Genomic DNA, 22622 nt, shown 5'->3' with positions numbered 1-22622 from the left:
AAAACAATTTAAAAAGTTTATTTTCTTTAAAATGAATTATTAAAGAAAAATAAAAGGAATTTTAGAGCGATGGTGTTAAATGCTAGTAAAAAACTGTTCACGCCTAAATAAATTTATGTTTATATTATAAAATTATTTATGTATGTTTTTACTCGACTCCACGTCCTTCTATTGTGAGAGTTTTTGAATTCCTTCCAAATTTTAAAGTTTTGTACAAAAACAGTTTTTTATTACAAGATTGTTATTTTTGCAATAAAAAATAATATTTTATCCAAAAATCAGTCAATTTCGTTTATATCAAGCACTGTTACTGACTATAAATCTTTAATAACGCACATTTCGAAGTTTCATTTAAAAAAAAAATTAATATAGTATAAATATAAATGTGTAAATTAAAAAAAAAAAAAAAAAAAATGTTCGGTCGGAGCAGGGATTGAACCCACGACCCTTTGCATGCAAGGCAGACATGCTAACCACTGCTCCACGTGGCAAACAAATGTATGTTTCTGTTAAATAATGTTATGTTTGCATAGGCTCGTGGGCGCTGCAAACTATGCTATATAAATGTAACTTAAAACGATAATTATCTACTGGTGACTATAACAGCTACGTAGCCCAGTGGATAGTGTGTTGGCTTACAAACTGTATGGTCCTCGGTTCGATTCTCCGTGCAGGCGAAAGGTAAAATTTAAAAAATTTATAAAAGTGAATAATTTCTTCAACATTATTTGTATTACAGAGAAAGGTGCCAATAACTAAAAAATTCGTGGAAGTGAAAATTACGAGTATGTTAGGGAATGAGCACAATCGTGTTTGGGAAAAATTCTTCCAAGCATATAATATTTTTGGCTCAAAATGCTTCCAAACATATAATATGTTCACATAAAACAAACATATTAATGTTTCGGCAGTATGCAATAATATATGTGCTTCCTGCAAAATATGTTTGGAACATATGTTAAAGAAGCGATTTTTTTTGAGGGTGTATAGTCAAGTGTGCCAAATTTTATTGAAATCGCCCGATTTACACTCATATGACCACAGTGGCCAATTTTTGCTCCGAATTAGTTGAAATTTTGCACAGGGAGTAGAATTAGCATTGTAGCTATGCGTGCCAAATTTGGCTGAAATCGGTTCAGATTTAGATATAGCTCCCATATATAACTTTCGCCCGATTTACACTCATATCACCATAGAGGCCAATTTTTGCTCCGATTTAGTTGAAATTTTGCACAGGGAGTAGAATTAGCATTGTAGCTATGCGTGCCAAATTTTGTTGAAATCGGTTCAGATTTAGATATAGCTCCCATATATAGCTTTCGCCCGATTTACACTCATATCACCACAGAGGCCATTTTTTGCTCCGATTTAGTTGAAATTTTGCACAGGGAGTAGAATTAGCATTGTAGCTATGCGTGCCAAATTTGGTTGAAATCGGTTCAGATTTAGATATATCCCCAATATATAGCTTTCGTCCGATTTACACTCATATGAATACATAGGCCAATTTTTTACTCCGATTTAATTGAAATTTTGCACAGGGAGTAGAATTAGTATTGTAGCTATGCGTGCCAAATTTGGTTGAAATCGGCTCAGATTTAGATATAGCTCTCATATATAGCTTTCGCCCGATTTACACTCATATGACCACAGAGGCCATTTTTTTGCTCCGATTTAATTGAAATTTTGCACAGGGAATAGAATTAGCATTGTAGCTATGCGTGCCAAATTTGGTTGAAATCGGTTCAGATTTAAATATAGCTCCCATATATATGTTTTCCTGATTTCGACAAAAATGGTCAAAATACCAACATTTTCCTTGTAAAATCGCCACTGCTTAGTCGAAAAGTTGTAAAAATTAATCTAATTTTCCTAAATTTCTAATACATATATATCAAGTGATAAATCATAAATAAACTTTTGCGAAGTTTCCTTAAAATTGCTTCAGATTTAAATGTTTCCCATATTTATACCCTTCACCACTACTGTGGTACAGGGTATAATAAGTTTGTGTATTTGTATGTAACGCCAAGAAGGAAAAGTCTGAGACCATCGTTTAGTATACCGATCGTCTTAGAATTAAATTCTGAGTCGATTTAACGATGTCCGTCCGTCTGTCTGTCTGTTAGTGTATTTTTGTGTGGAAACTACAGCTCGCAGTTTTAGTCCGATTGTCCTAAAATTTGGTACAGGGTCCTGTTTCGGCTCAAAGACGATCCCTATTGACTTTGGAAAAAATCGGTTCAGATTTAGATATAGCTGCCATATATATTTTTCACCGATCTGGTCATAATTGGCGTGTATATCAACCGATCTTCCTCAAATTCCGTACATCTGAATATTTTATGAGTCTCGAAAAACTTGCAAAATATCAGCCAAATCGGTTCAGATTTAGATATAGCTCCCATATATAGCTTTCGCCCGATTTACACTCATATGACCACAATGGCCAATCTTTTACTCCGATTTAATTGAAATCTTGCACAGGGAATAGAATTAGCATTGTAGCTATGCGTGCCAAATTTGGTTGAAATCGGTTCAGATTTAGATATAGCTCCCATATATAGCTTTCGCCCGATTTACACTCATATGAACACAGAGGCCAATTTTTAACTCCGATTTAGTTGAAATTTTGCACAGGGAGTAGAATTATCATTGTAGCTATGCGTGCCAAATTTGGTTGAAATCGGTTCTGATTTAGATATATCTCCCATATATAGTTTTCGCCCGATTTACACTCATATGACTACAGTGGCCAATCTTTTACTCCGATTTAATTGAAATTTTGCACAGGGAGTAGAATTATCATTGTAGCTATGCGTGCCAAATTTGGTTGAAATCGGTTCTGATTTAGATATAGCTCTCATATATATGTTTTTCTTATTTCGACAAAAAATGACCAAAATTCCAACATTTTCCTTGTAAAATCGCCACTGCTTAGTCGAAAAGTTGTAAAAATGATTCTAATTTTCCTAAACTTCTAATACATATATATCGAGCGAAAAATCATAAATAAACTTTTGCGAAGTTTCCTTAAAATTGCTTCAGATTTAAATGTTTCCCTTATTTTTATACCCACCACCATAGAATGGTGACGGGGGTATAATAAGTTTGTCATTCCGTTTGTAACACATCGAAATATCGATTTCCGACTATATAAAGTATATATATTCTTGATCAGGGAGAAATTCTAAGACGATATAACGATGTTCGTCTGTCCGTATGTCTGTCTGTCTGTCTGTTGTAATCACGCTACAGTCTTCAATAATAAAGCAATCATGCTGAAATTTTGCACAAACTCGTCTTTTGTCTGCAGGCAGGTCAAGTTCGAAGATGGGCTATATCGGTCCAGGTTTTTATATAGCCCCCTTATAAACCGACCTCCCGATTTGGGGTCTTGGCCTTATAGAAATCGTAGTTTTTATCCAATTTGCCAGAAATTTGAAATCTAGAGGTATTTTATGACCACAAAGAGGTGTGCTAAAAATGGTGAGTATCGGTCCATATTTTGGTATAGCCCCCATATAGACCGATCCCCCGATTCTACTTCTTGGGCTTATAGAGTTTTTATTCAATTTGCCTGAAATTGGAAATCTAGAAGTATTGTAGGACCACAAATACGTGTGCCAAAAATTGTGAGTATCGGTCCATTTTGGTATAGGCCCCATATAGACCGATCTCCCGATTTTACTTCTTGGGCTTATAGAAACCGTAGTTTTTATTCAATTTACCTGAAATTGGAAAACTAGAGGTATTGTAGGACCACAAATACGTGTGCCAAAAATTGTGAGTATCGGTCCATGTTTTGGTATGGTCCCCATATAAAACGACCTCCCGATTTGGTGTCTTGGGCTTATAGAAACCGTAGTTTTTATCCAATTTACCTGAAATTGAAAATCTAGAGGTATTTTCGTGTCATAAAGAGGTGTGCCGAAGACGGTGAGCATCGGTCCACATTTTAGTATAGCCCCCATAAGAACGATTGCCCGATTTAACTCCTTAGGTTTGTAGAAACCGTAGTTCTTATCCGATTTGCCTGAAATTGTAAATATTCTGGTATTTAAGGCTCACAAAAACGTGTATCGGATTAAGTTTTTATCGGTCCATTTGGTAATGCCTCCATATAGGCATTAGCGTAGCTAGACAATTTTGCTAGGGGTGGGGGGGTCTATAGCCCCCCTAGCTAAAACTTTATAGACTGAACTTATAGGTTCAACTAATGTTTAATTTCATAAAATTGAATAAAAAAATAGACATCAAAATAACTCGACAAACAATTTATAATAAAGCAACTAAAAGTACCCTACGGGAAATTGGTGCAAATTGCCACTGACGGACCTATCACAGAACTGGTACCTTTGCTCCAGTTGCAATTTTCACATTTAGTGAAATAAAATTATTAGAATAACCTCTTGTTAGACATATTTCAAAAGTTTTTTTTTTCATTTTGGGTTCGATTAGGAGCCCAAATTGAAAGAGATTTCTAAGAGTTTGTCCGAGACTGGTTCCTGAGGACCTGTTTATGGGTTGCTCCTGCTAAAGTGTAAGTTTACTCCGTCAATGACAAACCCATGTTAAAGTGTACGGTGCCTTCCATACGTTTTGATCAGAACTGGGACTGGTCCATACACACCAGGGACTAGTCCTGTACCAGTTCTACCCACTTCCCGTAGGGTAGTTCCACACTTTTCCCAGCAAAAAATTGGGAGTTGTTCTAAAGGCACAACTTTAAAAGCACTTCCAAGAATGTCTTCACAAAGAAGTTAACTATTTTAACTACATAGGAAGTTTTTTTACTTCATTTTTTTATATTTTAATGCGTAATTTTTTGTTTTCTTTTTTCAAATAGTTTAAAAAAAGAGTAAGAATAAATAAAATGGTACAAATTATGCAAATTTTGCCACAAAAATGCTAAATCCATTATAGAAAAATCGATAATATTTGAAAATGTTCGAGGGAAAACGTTTCAAACAAGCGTTAGAATGCGTTAAAAAAGTATAAAAATTATTTATTTGGGAAAATATCACAAAATTTTTAATTCACATTCAAAACACTGAATTCGGATCACACCTTAAGAAGTGATGTAAATTCATTGCAACGGCTGTTGAAACGGTGGACATTCGTTCTATGACAAGTTCATATTACATTCATCGCTTCTCCGCCAATTTTGTACCACTTCCAGACCCAAAAAGAACATTTTCACTCTTTTTTGGCGACGCTTTTTTTGCAGCATTGCCAAAATATTAATTTATGAAAGAATATTTTTAATATCAATTACTATTTTTTATTCAACTAAATCATAAGTTCAACCACAGTTTTATTTCATAAATATTAGACTTCTACACGGATGAAAAAGACTGTTTTTCATATGTTTGGCTATAAACATTATATGTTTGGAACACAAATTTTTAAACACAATATTTTTGAGTGCAAGCATATAATGTTCATAAACTAGCATAACATGTTTGGGACATATATGTTAATATGTTAGAACATATTATGTTTGGAACATAAAATGTTTGTAAATATAATATGCTTGGATGCAAACATATATTAATTTAGAAATAACCTATAAACATATATGTGTTTAGTAGCTTGGAGCGCTATTTAACAGGGAGCGATATTGAATTAAGTTGGTGGTTGTTGCTTGTTATTACAAAAATTAACATTTTATTTTTCCTTTGGCAATTGATCAGCTACTTCTTTGATCCTTACAAACTGTGTGGTCCGCTGTTCGAATCCCCGTCCGGCAAAAGGTAAAATTAAAATAAAAAAAATCATACAATTGAATAATTTCTTCTACAATGTTTGTATTACAGAAAAAGGTGCTAAGAACTAAAAAATCTCGTGGAAGTGAGAAAGATGTGGGGGAATATACAATTGGGCAGAAACAAAATTTTGAGCATTCAGGTCGAAAACCTATGTTGTTAGCACCTATATTACCTGTTTATTTTCATAATTCATTATGATTGTAAATATATAAATAAATAAATAAAATTTTGAGCACAATATTTTTTTTAAGCATATAATATTTTTGGGTGCAAAATGCTTCCAAACATATTATATGTTCACATAATAACATATTGTTTTTTAGATGACAACATTATTGAATTTGGATGCAAAAATACAAAATGTTTGGAACTTAGACTACCCAAACATATATTGTTTAGACCAATATGCTTTCAAACATATTATATATTGGAAGAGATCAAACATATAAATGTTTGGGCAATACCCAAAAATATATATGCTTGAAGCAAAATATGTTTGGGAGTATATGTTACAGAAGCGATTTTTTGTGAGCGTGTACCACAAACCAAGTAATTCGATTGTGCATGAAAGTCTTTAGTGGAACTTTGTGCGCAGTACGAGTATATACATGTTTAATTTTTATAAAAATGTAAAATTGTAAATAGGTTTTCAAATTCTGCGGGGGGGGCTAAAATTTTTCTGGGGGGTCTAAGCCCCCTCCCCAGAGGCCTTCCTACGCTTATGCATATAGGCCGATTTCACTTCTATAGAGGACGCACTGATCATGAAAATTGCGTGAAACTCAATGTAAAATTTCCAGATTTTACTTCTCGGGGGAAAATCTACAGATTTAAGATATCAGATCAAGACGTTATTTTGTACACACAGGAGATGCTAATGATTCCTCTAAAACTCAAAACAAAAATGGTTCTTATGAATCCAGAATCTGATATAGTCTTCATAGGTAAAATCTTTAAATTAATCTTCGTGAAGTGTTCTGGTTGAACTGATCTGCTTTATCTGTCCTCAAACCCCCCTGAAATTTCAAAGGAAACCCTATTATTTGATTCATGGTGGTGGATATTTAAGATTCGGCCCGGCCGAACTTACTGCTGTATATACTTGTTTTTACTAACATTGTGTTCCACCCTAGTGCATTAGCCGACTTATATTTTGAGTCTATATAATTCTGTTCAGATCGAGTGATATTTAAATGTATGTATTTGGAGAAACCTTTATATATAGCATCCAACACATTTGACGGATGTGATATGGTATCGAAAATTAAGATCTACAAAGTGATGCAGGGTATAATATAGTCGGCCCCGCCCGACTTTAGACTTTCCTTACTTGTTTTCATTATAATTTCGGTTTATTTTTAACCGGCGGTATGGTTGCAAATGTTTTGAACAGTACTGTATGTCTGGCACATGAAAGTGGTACCCCAAAAATTTGAAATGTTTTTAAGTCTAAACATTATCGGGTTTACACATTCAATTGTGCATTCTTCTTGTGATCGACATTTGCCGACCCGGAAAAAGTAATAAAATAGAAGAGGAGTGTATAGTATAAAGTATTCACTAAGATTTTTTTCTTGATTATGTATATAAACTGTGCTACAACACTTCCAACACCCTACGGGAAATTGGTGCAAATTGCTACTGACGGACATATCACAAGACTGGTACCGGTGCTCCAGTTTGTCGCAACCCTACGGGAAAATGGTACAAATTGCCACTGACGGATACATCACAGGACTAGTACCGGTGCTCCAGTTTGTCGCAATTTTTCAATAGTCATAATTTATTGATTTCCATACTCGCTTGAAAATACGATTATCATAATAACCCATTGTTCAACATAGTTCGAAAGTTCTTCACTTCTAATGCGATTCTTTTCAAAAAGGAAACAGATTCCCAATAGTTTGTCCGAGATTGGTTCATGAGTACCTGTCTATGGGGTGCTCCTACTAAATTGTCCCAGGACATGTCCTCTGGAATGAGTCCAAGTCGTATCCTAAAGGGTAAATTTACCCCGTCAATGACAAACCCATGTTAAAGTGACCGGTCCTTTCCATACGAGAACTGGGACTGGTCCATACACACCAGGGACTAGTCCTGTACCAGTCCTGTGGATGATCCATTTCCCTTTGGGTAACATTCACAAGTATTCAATAAAATTTTCCATAAGACTTCAATTTATAATTGGCACATAAAATAGTCGGCTTTCACACAATTTCTATTGATTATTATAATCTTTATGGTGGTTTTCTTTTTTTCTATGAAATATACTAACCTCTTGAAATAGTTGCGCAATTTAATTCCCAATATTTCTTCATTTAATTATTTCGGAATTTATTTTTGAAGAACTCTTTTGTTTTTTGTACAGAAATACAATCCTTATGCTATAACACTGTTGATCCAATCATTATAAAAAGATACTTTAGTAGAGACATCAGGGTATTTAGTTCCACATGTACCAAATGAGAAACTGCCAACACCAATTAGTTTTCCTCCGCTTACCACTCCAGTACCATAATCACCACGGCAAATGCCAACATTATCAGGATGTTTTAAACATAATACCGAGTCATAGCCATAACCGGCCTGGAGTTCACATTCAGGGGCACTGAGTACAGACAAAGTGGCATGTTGTAATTTATAAGGGGATGAACCAGTTTCCATGAGACCCCAACCGGTCACAGTTACAGGGGTGCCTTCTTCATAAACATCTTCGGCGGAGGCCAAAGTCACTTTATTGACTTTCTCATTGAATTCCAAAGGTTCAGCCAGAGCGACTATGGCAACGTCATGTAAGAAATTTCCATAGGAAGGATGAATAACCACGGATTTGCAGGAAACAATTTGACCACCGGCAAATTGGTTAATACTTCCGACACGAACGGACACACGAGATGGAGCAACACTAAATGAAATTGGGTAGTAGTCCAAAAATTTTAAAACTGTGTTTCGAAATCAAAAAAACAAATCTCACTTACGAGGTTGCTGCCACTTCCGAAACACAATGACCGGCTGTAATAACATAGTTCTCCGATATAATGGATCCACCACAAACATGGGCATCATCGACCCTTATGGATACGCTGTGTGGAAATTGAGCTGTTTCTGCATCATTGCCACCCAAAATTCTTGATGTAGGACCTGCTTGTGTGACCGCGGCGGTCATCACAAGGCCAATTAGGGCAAATGAGATTAGACGTGTTCCAGCCATGACGTTTCGAATCGAACTAATTTTGTTTGTAAATTATTTCGCTGACATGAATTTTTCAAATAATGAATTGGCCATATAATCGTCGTATAGTGGACATACTTGATCTAATCAATAGAGATTAGTGGTCATGATAAGGCTATATGGAGTTGATAATAACAAACTTTATAACCGGTAGTATTACTATTGCACTGAAAGAGGTGTTTCCACTATGGTTACGTAGCCGTAAATATTATTGAAAAAAATGTTTGTTTTTTCGATCCGAAAGTGGTGCAAAAGCGGATCATAAGTAATTACTTTCACAAGGACTTGAGATATCTCTATATGGGCCAAACAAATGGGTCTAATCGAGATGTCCGTCTTTATGGGGTGCTATATTATAACATAGACTGATATACACCATCTTCGGCACACCGACTTGAGGACCTCAAATACCTCTAGATTTCATGCAAATCGAATAAAATGTATGAGGTCTACATGTCCAAGAAATAAAAAGGGAGATCGATATATAGTGGGCTAAATGAAAAACATACCTAATGTTGCCTTAATCTCACAATATTCGGTCACATAACGATCTTGCAATATAAGTTGGCGCACAGCATCAATAGTTTCCGGAACAACAACGGATTTTGGACAACCTTCACGAAATTCGTCTTGGAGTGAAGTATGATCTCTATTGAATTCACCAAATCAGCGATAAATACTGATGGTCCTTGATGGACCTACATTGCCAAAAATTGAATTAAATTCATCAATGCACTCCTTTTGAGTTAATACACTTAGGTTAGGTTAGGTGGCAGCCCGATGTATCAGGTTCACTTAGACTATTCAGTCCATTGTGATACCACATTGTCAATGTCACCAGCATTACTGAGGTGGGATAATCCACCGCTGAAAAACTTTTTGGTGTTCGGTCGAAGCAGGAATCGAACCCACGACCTTGTGTATGCAAGGCGGGCATGCTAACCATTACACCACGGTGGCTCCCACTTAATACACTTGGAAAGTTGTAAAAAATAATTGCTCGAAAATGTCCACGATTTAATTCCATTTTTTTTTTGAGCGAGATGAATTTTTTTAAGTAGTTGTACACAACACCAACAAAGCTCGTATGTCAAAACTTGTAACTTCAAAAATGTCAACCTTTACAACAGAACTGTCAGTTGGCAGATTGAAATACTAGAGTTTTTCAGACAGACAAACATCGTTAGATCATCTTAAAACTTCTGTCTGATCAAGAAGAATATATATAATTTATATAGTCGGATTTTGATATTTCCATGTGTTACAAAGGAAATTGCAAACTTATCATACTCCCTCAACATCATATGCCGGTAGGTAAAAAAAACTGCCCAAAAGCACCATCGTTTTATAATTATGGTGTATTTTTTGAAAATGATCCGTCATTTTCAAAAGGTTCACTAGTAAAAAAAGTTTCATTTCATTTCATTTAATTTATTTTCCAATACAGTAAGCCTTCGTGGCCAATAAATCGTATTGTTCTTAAAAATAGTAATACATTAATAGTAATTGTAAAGTTATCAATACTAATCATTAATACTTAAATTACCCTACAATGCCTATCACTCCACCATCCTCACTTTGGCCAAAGTCACATAGAAAACTAATATTAATAACAGTAAACTAAACTAGCACCTACCATTGGTAAATAACAGCCGACATTAAACATATTCATTCAAACTAGTCAGTAGCAAGTTCCTAAATCGATTCTCAGGAAGCCCAAAATCCCTTACTGATACAGGAAGATTGTTCCAAACCCTAGCAGTAGTAACAATAAACCCCCTCTCAAAAAGGGAACAATTTATTCGTGGTATAATTATCTGTGGATTTCTCACCGATCTGGAAAAAACAAAACCCTGAAGAAGTTCATGTAGCAACCCATTTCTTTTCATCCGCAGTATTAACGAAATTAGTCATTCAAACTGAACCAATAAATCAGTTTCATATGAATGAACATTTTCCTTAATGTATTGAAATTTTCATTTAATAGGGTAACATTTCATATTATTGATATGAATAGTTTTAATGGCTTAATGAAAAATATCGTTAGTTCAATTTTCATTAAATATTTTTGTGTGTACGAAACAATTTCATAAAACGTACGATTTTCATCAAAAGTACGGAACTTATTCATAAAACGATCAATATAGTTTCTTAGAAGGCCCATAACATTTTTTTTTCATGAATCAATCACGATATTAATTGATGCAATTAATCTTTAATTGATATTTCTTCTTCAATAAAAAATATAATTGATTTTTTTTAATTCAATTAATGTTTTAATTGTATCAGTTATTTATTTATTTATTTATACACACACAAAAGTGAACCCTCTATTTCACGAAAAACAATTTAACTTTATTTTAGTTCATGAAAAAAATTAATTAATTATATTTGGAGAAAGTTTCCTTTACTCTAATAATTTCAGTTAAATAACTAAAAAACGGGACAAACTTGTACAAAAACAAGTAAGGAAAGTCTAAAGTCGGGCGGGGTCGACTATATTATACCATGCACCACTTTGTACATCGATACCATATCACATCCGTCGAATGTGTTGGGTGTTATATATAAAGGTTTGTCCCAAATACATACATTTAAATATCACTCGATTTGGACAGAATTTTATAGACTTATTTATTTATTTATTTATACACACACAAAAGTGAACCCTCTATTTCACGAAAAACAATTTAACTTTATTTTAGTTCATGAAAAAAATTAATTAATTATATTTGGAGAAAGTTTCCTTTACTCTAATAATTTCAGTTAAATAACTAAAAAACGGGACAAACTTGTACAAAAACAAGTAAGGAAAGTCTAAAGTCGGGCGGGGTCGACTATATTATACCATGCACCACTTTGTACATCGATACCATATCACATCCGTCGAATGTGTTGGGTGTTATATATAAAGGTTTGTCCCAAATACATACATTTAAATATCACTCGATTTGGACAGAATTTTATAGACTTCTGCAAAATCTATAGACTCAAAATTTAAGTCGGCTAATGCATTAGGGTGGAACACAATGTTAATAAAAAACAAGTATATAAGGCCGCAAGTTCGGCCAGGCCGAATCTTATGTACCCTTATGTAGAAACTTCTACGAAAGACTATCATCCACAATCGAATTACTTGGGATGTGGTATCTTAAAGCTTCTTAACATCGTTTTCTAAATTGTGATTTAGTCCATACATGGTATATATTAGACAAAAAAGTTATGTATAGTTAAGTCTACAAATAATTACGAATCGATATGGACTTTTTGTACGTAGAGAGCCAGAATTGAAATATGGGGGTCGCTTATATGGGGGCTATATACAATTATGAACTTGATATGGACCATTTTTTGTGTGATTGGGGATCGATTTATCTGAGGGCCATATATAACTACAGACCGATAAGGACCTAGTTAGGCATGGTTGTTAACGACTATATACTAGCACAATGTACCAAATTTCAACTCACTCGGATTAAATTTGCTCCTCCAAGAAGTTCCAAAACCAAATCTCGGGATCGGTTTATATGGGGCTATGCACGATTATGGACTGATATGGACCATTTTTGGCATGGTTGTTAAATATCATATACTACAACCACGTACCAAATTTCAAGCAGATCGGTTGAATTTTGCTTCTCCAAAAGGCACCGGAGGTCAAATCTGGGGATCGGTTTATATGGGAGCTATATATAATTATGGACTGATATGAACCAATTCCTGCATGGTTGTTGGATACCATATACCAACATCACGTACCAAATTCCAACCGAATGGGAAGAATTTTGCCCTCCCAAGGGGCTCTGGGGGTCAAATCTGGGGATCGGTTTATATGGGGCCTATATATAATTATGGACCGATATCGACCAATTTTTGCATGGGAGTTTGAGGTCATATATTAACACCACGTACCAAATTTCAACTGAATCAGATGAATTTTGGTCTTCTAATGGGTTCCGGAGGTCAAATCTGGTGATCGGTTTATATGGGGGCTATATAATTATGAACCGATTTGGACCAATTTTTGCATGGTTGTTAGAGACCATATACTAACATCACGTACCAAATTTCAGCCGGATCGGATGAAATTTGCTTCTCTTAGAGGCCTCGCAAGCCAAATCGGAGGATCGGTTTATATGGGGGCTATATATAATTATGGACCGATGTGGACCAATTTTTGCATGGTTGTTAGAGACCATATACTAACACCATGTACCAAATTTCAGCCGGATCGGATGAAATTTAATTCTCTTAGAGGCCTCGCAAGCCAAATCGGGGGATCGGTTTATATGGGGGCTATATATAATTATTGACCGATGTGGACCAATTTTTGCATGGTTGTTAGAGACCATATACTAACACCATGTACCAAATTTCAGCCGGATCGGATGAAATTTGCTTCTCTTAGGGGCCTCGCAAACCAAATCGGGGGATCGGTTTATATGGGGGCTATATATAATTATGGACCGATGTGGACCAATTTTTGCATGGTTGTTAGAGACCATATACTAACACCATGTACCAAATTTCAGCCGGATCGGATGAAATTTAATTCTCTTAGAGGCCTCGCAAGCCAAATCGGGGGATCGGTTTATATGGGGGCTATATATAATTATGGACCGATGTGGACCAATTTTTGCATGGTTGTTAGAGACCATATACTAACACCATGTACCAAATTTCAGCCGGATCGGATGAAATGTGCTTCTCTTAGGGGCCTCGCAAACCAAATCGGGGGATCGGTTTATATGGGGGCTATATATAATTATGGACCGATGTGGACCAATTTTTGCGTGGTTGTTAGAGACCATATACTTACACCATGTACCAAAATTCAGCCGGATCGGATGAAATTTGCTTCTCTTAGAGGCTTCGCAAGCCAAATTTTGGGGTCCGTTTATATGGGGGCTATACGTAAAAGTGGACCGATATGGCCCATTTGCAATACCATCCAACCTACATCAATAACAACTACTTGTGCCAAGTTTCAAGTCGATAGCTTGTTTCGTTCGGAAGTTAGCGTGATTTCAACAGACGGACGGACGGACGGACGGACGGACGGACGGACGGACGGACGGACGGACATGCTCAGATCGACTCAGAATTTCACCACGACCCAGAATATATATACTTTATGGGGTCTTAGAGCAATATTTCGATGTGTTACAAACGGAATGACAAAGTTAATATACCCCCCATCCTATGGTGGTGGGTATAACAAGTAAGTAAAGTAGAAAGTCGGGCGGGGCCGACTATATCATAGCCTAAACCACCATTATAGAATTAGTAATCATAAGCATTTGTGGGGTAACATATAGGTCGGGGAAATAAACTGCAGTTGCATATTTAAGAAAATTAAGGGGTACATGTCTATGGGTGCTTTGTGTCAATCTGACTATAGCTCATAGTCAATGTTGCCAGGGAAAGTGTTCGGTTTACACTACAAGGACAAAAAAAGTTCCCTACTTTCCCATACATTCCCAAACAATTTCCCCTACTATATTTTTCGTTAAATTTAAAAAATTTTACAAAACAAAAATGGTTCTAAGTACTTTATTATCTTAAAACATGAATATGCAACGTATATAACTTAGAATATAAATTTGTATTGCCACCACGGTTTCCACAGTTGGTAGAATTCTACCCAAATTAGTAATCTTTTTTGTTAAATCTCTATAAAAAAATAAAATTTTGGAAAAAGTTTCTATAAACAAATTTTTGTGAGGAATTTTTCTATAGAAATAAAATTTTGACAATAAATTCTATAGAAATAAAATGTTGAGAAAAAATTCCACAAAAATAAAATTTTGAGAAAATTTTTTATAGAAATAATATTTAGAAAAAAATTCTATAGAAATACAATTTTGACAAAATGTTCTATAGAAATAAAATGTTGACAAAATTTTCTACAGGAAAAAAGTTTACCACACATTGTTAAAGATCAAGCCTTGCCGGCTTCTAATTTCCTCCTCTAGAGCCACCAAAATGGAAAAATTATTACAAATTGTGTTGAGTGAAAATGTCCTACATTGTGGCCCTACCTCCCTACAAGACGCTAAATATTAGAATAAACCCCTACATATAGGGAATTTTCCCTACTTCTAGCAACACTGGCTGTATTGATACGCCTACGGAGTTAGTATGTCACTAATATTGAGCCCATTATTAAAAAAGAGAAAATCGTTAAATTAGTGTGGGTAATAAATACAAATTTGTAAAAATCGAGCAATATTCTTATGTATGAGCTACAAGTACCTATAAGTACGATCGGCTAGTACATCAAAATTTGAAATTTGAGTAACATTGGTTAATAAATAAGAGTACTATGGCCAAATTTGGGAAAATCGAGCGATGCATATATATGGAAGCTATATCTAAATCTGAACCAATTTGCATAATATTTTGCGGGTTTGATTAATACCAACAAAGGTTACCTTGTCAAAGATTTGAGTAAGATCAGTTACGAAATGAGGCCTGTATGGTCAAACATAACGTTATAAGGGCGAATTTTTCAAAATCGGGCGATAGATAAACTAGACAACTTTTAGTAAGATCGGTTAATAAATAAGGGTTCTATGGCCAAATTTGGGAAAATCGGGCTATACATATATATGGGAGCTATATCTAAATCTGAACCGATTTCGATGATTGTTTGCACATATAGTTAGTACTATAGAAGACTACATTTAGCCAAATTTGGGTAAGATCGGTTGATAAATAAGGGTTTTATGGCCAAATTTAGAAAAATCGGGCGGTACATATATATGGGAGCTATAGCTAAATCTGAACCGATTTTGATGATTTTTTGCACATATAGTTAGTGCTATAGAAGATTATATTCAGTCAACTTTGAGTAAGATCGGTTGATAAATTAAGATTTTGTGGCCAAATTTGGGAAAATCGGGCGATACATATATATGAGAGCTATATCTAAATCTGAACCGATTTGGATGAAATTTTGCAGACTTGAAGGGCGATGGAAAAGATTACCTTTTGCCAAATTTGGTGACGATCCGTTTGAAAAAACGTTCAACGTGACCCCATTTGTCGATATCGGACGATACATATATATGGGAGCTATATCTATATTTGATCCGATTTCTTCCAAATTCAATAGCGTTCGTCCTTGTGCCCAAAAAACCCCCTGTACCAAATTTCATCAAAATCGGCTAATAATTACGACCGGAATCCTGTGAATAACAAATACATGGACAGACGGACGGACGGACGGACGGACACCAAGCGCTAGATCGACTCGGGAGGTGATTCTGAGTCGATCGGTATATATTTTATGGGGTCTAAAATCAATACTTCTGGTAGGCACATTTTTTGGCCGATCAAACTTATTATACCCTGACCACTATGTGGTTTAGGGTATAAAAAATGGGAAACATTTCAATCTGAAGCAATTTTAAGGAAAATTCGCAAATGTTTATTTAAGATTTATCGCTGGATATATATGTATTTGATGATACGGAAAATTACAGTCCTTTTTTCAAGTTTTCGACTAAGCAGGGAAAATGTTGGTATTTTTTGGGTCATTTTAGTCGTAATCAGAAAAACATATACATGGGAGCTATATCTAAATCTGAACCGATTTCAACAAAATTTGGTACGCATAGCTACAATGCTAATTCTACTCCCTGTGCAAAATTTCAACTAAATCGGAGTTAAAAATTGGCCTTTGTGGTCATATGAGTGTAAATCGGCCGAAAGCTATATATGGGAGATATATCTAAGTCTGAACCGATTTCAACTAAATTTGGCACGCATAGCTACAATACTAATTCTACTCCCTATGCAAAATTTCAACCAAATTGGGCCAAAACTTTGGCTATTAAAACCAAATTAGTCAATATCGGGCGAAAGATATATATGGGAGATATATCTAAATCTGAACCGATTTCAATCAAATTTGGCACACTTAACTGCACTACTAATTGTACTCCTAGTGCAAAATTTCAAACAAATTGGGCCAAAACTCTGGCTTCTAGGACCATATTATTCCATATCGGGCGAAAGATATATATGGGACCTATATCTAAATCTGAATCGATTTCAACCAAATTTGGCACGCATAGCTACAATGCTAAATCTACTCCCTGTGCAAAATTTCAACGAAATTGGGCCAAAACTCTGGCTTTTAGGACCATATTAGTCCATATCGGGCGAAAGATATATATGGGAGCTATATCTAAATCTGAACCGATTTCAATCAAATTTTGCACACTTGACTATACGACCAATTGCTATGTTTGTGCAAAATCTCAAGCAAATCGGAGTAAAACTCTGGCTTCTGGGTCCATATAAGTGCATATCGGGCGACAGATATATATGGGAGCTATATCTAAATCTCAACCGATTTCTTCTAAAATCAATAGGGTTCTATTCTGACTCAAGATAGGAGCTTGTGTCAAATTTGAAGGCGATTGTACTTAAACTGCGACCTAGACTTTGATCACAAAAATGTGTTCACAGACAGACGGACGGACATGGCTAGATCGACTCAGGGACCCACCCTGGGCATTATTGCCAAAGACACCATGTGTCTTTGAAAATGTTCTTTTTGGATTCGGAAGTGGTGCAAAATTGACGCAGAAGCGATGAATTTAACATGGGCTTGTCATAGGATGGAAGTTCTCCATTGCAACACTGAATTTGCATAACTTCTTTAGGTGTGATCCGAATTCAATGTTTTGGAAGTAAATTACAAAAATCTGTGATATTTTGTCAAATAAATAATTTTTATAATTTTTAATGGATTCTAACGCTTGTCGGAAACGTTTGACCTCAAATATTTTCAAAAATTCACAATTTTTTCAGATTGGATTTAGCATTTTTTTCGACAAATTTTAAATGATTTGTACCATTTTATGAATTCTTACTCCGTTTTTAACGTATTTCAACAAAAAAAAGTTAAAATTACCCATTAAAAGTATGAAAAAACCAAGTTATAAAAAATTTAATTAAAAGAACTTCTTGGGTAGTTAAAATAAAGAACATCATTGGGAGTGCATCTTCTGGAAGTGCTTTTAAAGTTGTGCCTTTGGAAGAACTTCCAAATTTTTTTGCTGGGTTATAATACCCTGTTCCACAGTGTGGCGCAGGGTGTAATGAAGCATTAAGATTTATTAAATTCGTATTTCTCAAAAAATAGTTCATTATTTCTTTAAATTTGTAAATTTTACTACAAATGCGCTTCGAATTTCACTAAAGACTTTCTTGCAATTTTGAACTTCAATTTTTTCTTTAACAAGTGAAAAAAGTAAATTCAAAAAACAATAAAATTTTTTTATATTTTCTTATGAATTTCCCGGTAATAATTTTAGATGGATTTTTCTTTAGATTTGAGTCCAACCAATAAAACTAATTATTTCCAAATAAAGTATTCAATTATACTTTAATTGGGAAATTTTTTTTATTTAAATTAAATAATGGACGTTATTAACAATTGTTATACCCTGCTCCACACTGTGGAACAGGGTATTATAAGTTAGCGCATATGTTTGCAACACCCAGAAGGAGACGAGATAGACACATGGTGTCTTTGGCAAAAATGCTAAGGGTGGGCTCCTGAGTCGATATAGCGATGTCCGTCTGTCCGTGAACACATTTTTGTAATCAAAGTCTAGGTCGCAGTTTTAGTCCAATCGACTTCAAATTTGGCACAAGTATGTGTTTTGGCTTAGAATAGAACACTATTGATTTTGAAAGAAATCGGTTCAGATTTAGATATAGCTCCCATATATATATTTCGCCCGATATGGACTTATATGGCCCCAGAAGCCAGAGTTTTACCCTAATTTACTTAAAATTCTGCACAAGAAAAACAATTAGTACTATAGTCAAGTGTGCCAAATTTTATTGAAATCGGTTCAGATTTAGATATAGCTCCCATATATATCTTTCGCCCGATATGGACTAATACGGTCCCAGAAGCCAGAGTTTTACCCCAATTTGGTTGAAATTTTGCAGAGGGAGTAGAATTATCATTGTAGCTGTGCGTGCCAAATTTTGTTGAAATCGGTTCAGATTTATATATAGCTCCCATATATAGCTTTCGCCCGATTTACGCTCATATGGCCACAGAGGACAATTGTTTGGTCCGATTTAGCATTGTTGCTATGCGTGCCAAATTTGGTTGAAATCGGTTCAGATTTAGATATAGCTCCCATATATAGCTTTCGCCCGATTTACACTCATATGACCATAGAGGCCAATTTTTAACTCCGATTTAGTTGAAATTTTGCACAGGGAGTAGAATTAGCATTGTTGCTATGCGTGCCAAATTTGGTTGAAATCGGTTGAGATTTAGCTATAGCTCCCATATATAGCTTTCGCCCGATTTACACTCATATGACCACAGAGGCCTATTTTTAACTCCGATTTAGTTGACATTTTGCACAGGGAGTAGAATTAGCATTGTCGCTATGCGTGCCAAATTTGGTTGAAATCGGTTCAGATTTAGATATAGGTCCAATATATATATTTTTTCTGATTTCGACAAAAATGGTCAAAATACCAACATTTTCCTTGTAAAATTGCCACTGCTTAGTCGAAAAGTTGTACAAATGACTCTAATTTTCCTAAACTTCTAATACATATATATCGAGCGATAAATCATAAATAAACTTCTTCGAAGTTTCCTTAAAATTGCTTCAGATTTAAACGTTTCCCATATTTTTTTACTAACATTGTGTTCCACCCTTGTGCCTTAGCCGACTTAAATTTTGAGTCTATAGATTTTGTAGAAGTCTATCAAATTCTTCCAGATCGAGTGATATTTAAATGTACGTATTTGGGACAAACCTTTATATATAGCCCCCAACACATTTGGCGGATATGATATGGTATCGAAAATTTAGGTCTACAAAGTGGTGCAGGGTATAATATAGTCGGCCCCGCCCGACTTTAGACTTTCCTTACTTGTTTTTAATATAAAAATGAACATCAATAATTTTCTTAATTGATCGTATTTTTTTAATTTGATTGAATGATTAATTATATCAGTTAATTATATAATTGATTACGTTTTCAACTTCAATCAAAGTTTTTATTTGGAAATATTTTGATGTAATTTTTCCTGTGTAGGCCTGTTATCCGTCAAATGTTCTTACATTTTTTCGAAGAGAATTCCTTCCTGAATACATATGCATATATGTATGTATCACCTTAGCTTCAAATATACCAACGAAATTCTTTCAGTGTATATACTTAAGTTTGGAGTATATTTTTTATTCCAAATAGTTTTTTTTATGACACCAAAACAGCACCAATAAAACTCAGGGTTTCCCAAAACATGTAAGAAGTACTTTTGCTTTGAAGTGCTCGTACTAAAGTCAATGCTAGATAACAACTTATGAATTGGAATGGTAATTAATTATGATATTTATTTGTTTATTTATATTTGTGTAAAATAAATAGTTTTGTATAATATGTTAGCCCTCAAACTTCTCAATAAAAGGTTAATGGTTTTTCTTACATCCACAGGCAAATTATTTACGAAATGGTTTTAAAGCCATTTTGGTACCGTTTTATATATACTCGCATGTAATATAGTTTAATTAGAATTTTATAAGATAATTCTAATTTTACACGTTATAGGCTTAGATATTTTATTTCATACTAAATTACATTTGGTACAAAACAATCTAAAATTATGTTATTTTTGTATAATTGCAGGTACTTTACTATGAAAGCCATATAAAATAAAAAACATCATATATCCAGAAAATTTGGTAAGCTCCAAAGAATCATAAGACGAAATGTTACATTTTTTTCAAATGTATAGTAAAAATTAATTTTAAAATTAATTAAATTAAAACACGAATTTCTAAGTACGCAACGTTTTTATTTTTGTAAGAAAAATCATTAAAAAATCGACAATATGTTTATATTAAGTTTTATGAAATCCGAGTGTTTTATATTAAATTTTCCATCCATATCGATTTCCGACTACATAAAGCATATATATTCCTCGTTGGTTAGCATTTCAAAGACTATCTAAAAATGGCCATCTGTATGTCTGTTTAAATCACGCTATATCATTCTGAAGTTTGACGCATTCGATTTTTTGCAAACAGATCAATGTCGAAGTGGACTATATTGGTCCAGGTTTCGATATAATCCTCATTGGTTCGATTTGGTTTCTTGAACATCTGAATGCCACAATTTTTATCCCGTTATCAATCTAGAGGTATTTTAGAATCACAAATAGGTCTGCCGAATAGGATGTATACCGGGTCATGTTTTCGTAAAGCCCCCATATAAACCGATTTGACTTATTGGGATTTTTGATACTGTAATCTTTCTCCTATTTAAAATTGGAAGTCTGGAGGTATTCTAGGTCCATTAAAAACCTGGGTCGAATTTGGTTTATATACCGGTCCATGTTTTGGTATAACCCCCGTATGGACGGATTCCCCGATTTGACTTCTTGGGTTTATTGACGTCCCAACTTGAATTAACCACTCTGCTACATTTTGTCTAAATCGAAATGTTAACAAGGCCTAACCTTTCAAATTGATCTATTAGCCATGAGGCATGGCCATTCACATATGGGAGTAAAACCACGGTTGCCACAGTTGGTAGAATTCTACCAAAAAATGGTAGATTTTTTATTGTTTAGTAGAAAAATTCTTCATGTTTTGGTATATTTTGTAAAGTATTCCTCTCCAATTACGAGGTACTTTAATTGTCTATAGAAATAAAATTTTGGTAAAATTTTGTATTGAAATAAAAAGTTGACAAAATTTTTTATAGAAATACAATTTTGGAAAAATTCTGTATTGAAATATAATTTGGACAAAATTTTCTACAGAAATAAAATTTTGACAAAATTTTCTATAGAAATAAAATTTTAACAAATCTTTCTATAGAATTAAAATTTTGACAACATTTTTTGTAGAAATACAATTTTGAAAAATTTTTCTATAGAAATAAAATTTTAAAAAACAAGTAAGGAAAGTCTAAAGTCGGGCGGGGCCGACTATATTATACCCTGCACCACTTTGTATCGATACCATATCACATCCGTCAAATGTGTTGGGTGCTATATATAAAGGTTTGTCCCAAATACGTACATTTAAATATCACTCGATCTGGACAGAATTTGATAGACTTCTACAAAATCTATAGACTCAAAATTTAAGTCGGCTAATGCACTAGGGTGGAACACAATGTTAGTAAAAAAAAATATGGGAAACTTTTAAATCTGAAGCAATTTTAAGGAAACTTCGCAAAAGTTTATTTATGATTTATCGCTCGATATATATGTATTAGAAGTTTAGGAAAATTAGAGTCATTTTTACAATTTTCGACTAAGCAGTGGCGATTTAACAAGGAAAATGTTGGTATTTTGATCATTTTTGTCGAAATCAGAAAACATATATATGGGAGCTATATCTAAATCTCGATTTCCATCAAATTTGGCACACATATTACTAATTGTACTCCTAGTGCAAAATTTCAACCAAATTGGGCCAAAACTCTGGCTTCTGGGGCCATATAAGTCCATATCGGGCGAAAAATAAATTTGGAAGCTATATCTAAATCTGAAACGATTTCAATCAAATTTGGCACGCATAGCTACAATGTAAAATCTACTACCTGTGCAAAAT

The 22622-nt window shown here is 34.3% G+C and overlaps 2 protein-coding genes and 1 long non-coding RNA gene across 10 annotated transcripts in view; 2 read left to right on the top strand and 1 right to left on the bottom strand.

The window, feature by feature from the left end:
• Window positions 1-22622, top strand: part of LOC142230627 (uncharacterized) — a 339644-nt gene that overhangs the window by 66105 nt on the left and 250917 nt on the right. The gene's annotated exons all lie outside the window — the stretch shown is intronic.
• LOC142230618 (carboxypeptidase D) overlaps window positions 1-22622 on the top strand; it is a 266046-nt gene that overhangs the window by 161542 nt on the left and 81882 nt on the right. The window contains exon 2 of one of the 8 annotated variants that reach the window (XM_075301255.1): window positions 20686-20741. The exons of the other annotated variants lie outside the window; for them this stretch is intronic. The gene's annotated coding sequence lies outside the window, so the exon portion shown is untranslated. The remainder of the gene's footprint in view (window positions 1-20685; window positions 20742-22622) is intronic. 8 annotated transcript variants of the gene reach the window in all.
• LOC142230550 (chymotrypsin-1) lies at window positions 8081-9015 on the bottom strand. Its single transcript, XM_075301192.1, has 2 exons — window positions 8750-9015; window positions 8081-8676 (listed from the first exon to the last, which is right to left on the bottom strand). Exons 1-2 carry the CDS (start codon window positions 8980-8982, stop codon window positions 8151-8153), a joined length of 759 nt encoding a protein of 252 aa, XP_075157307.1. The 5' UTR covers window positions 8983-9015; the 3' UTR covers window positions 8081-8150.

This window comes from Haematobia irritans, chromosome 3 (assembly GCF_050003625.1).
Source record: "Haematobia irritans isolate KBUSLIRL chromosome 3, ASM5000362v1, whole genome shotgun sequence".
NCBI lineage: Eukaryota > Metazoa > Arthropoda > Insecta > Diptera > Muscidae > Haematobia > Haematobia irritans.
This window is presented reverse-complemented; position numbering and strand designations above follow the sequence as displayed.

Bases quoted from the DNA above. Each gene is read 5' to 3' on its own strand.
- LOC142230550 (XM_075301192.1), bottom strand. From the start codon at position 8,982: ATGGCTGGAACACGTCTAATCTCATTTGCCCTAATTGGCCTTGTGATG. The intron at 8,677-8,749 runs GTAAGTGAGATT...AATTTCATTTAG, and splicing joins TCGGAAGTGGCAGCAACCTC to TGTTGCTCCATCTCGTGTGT.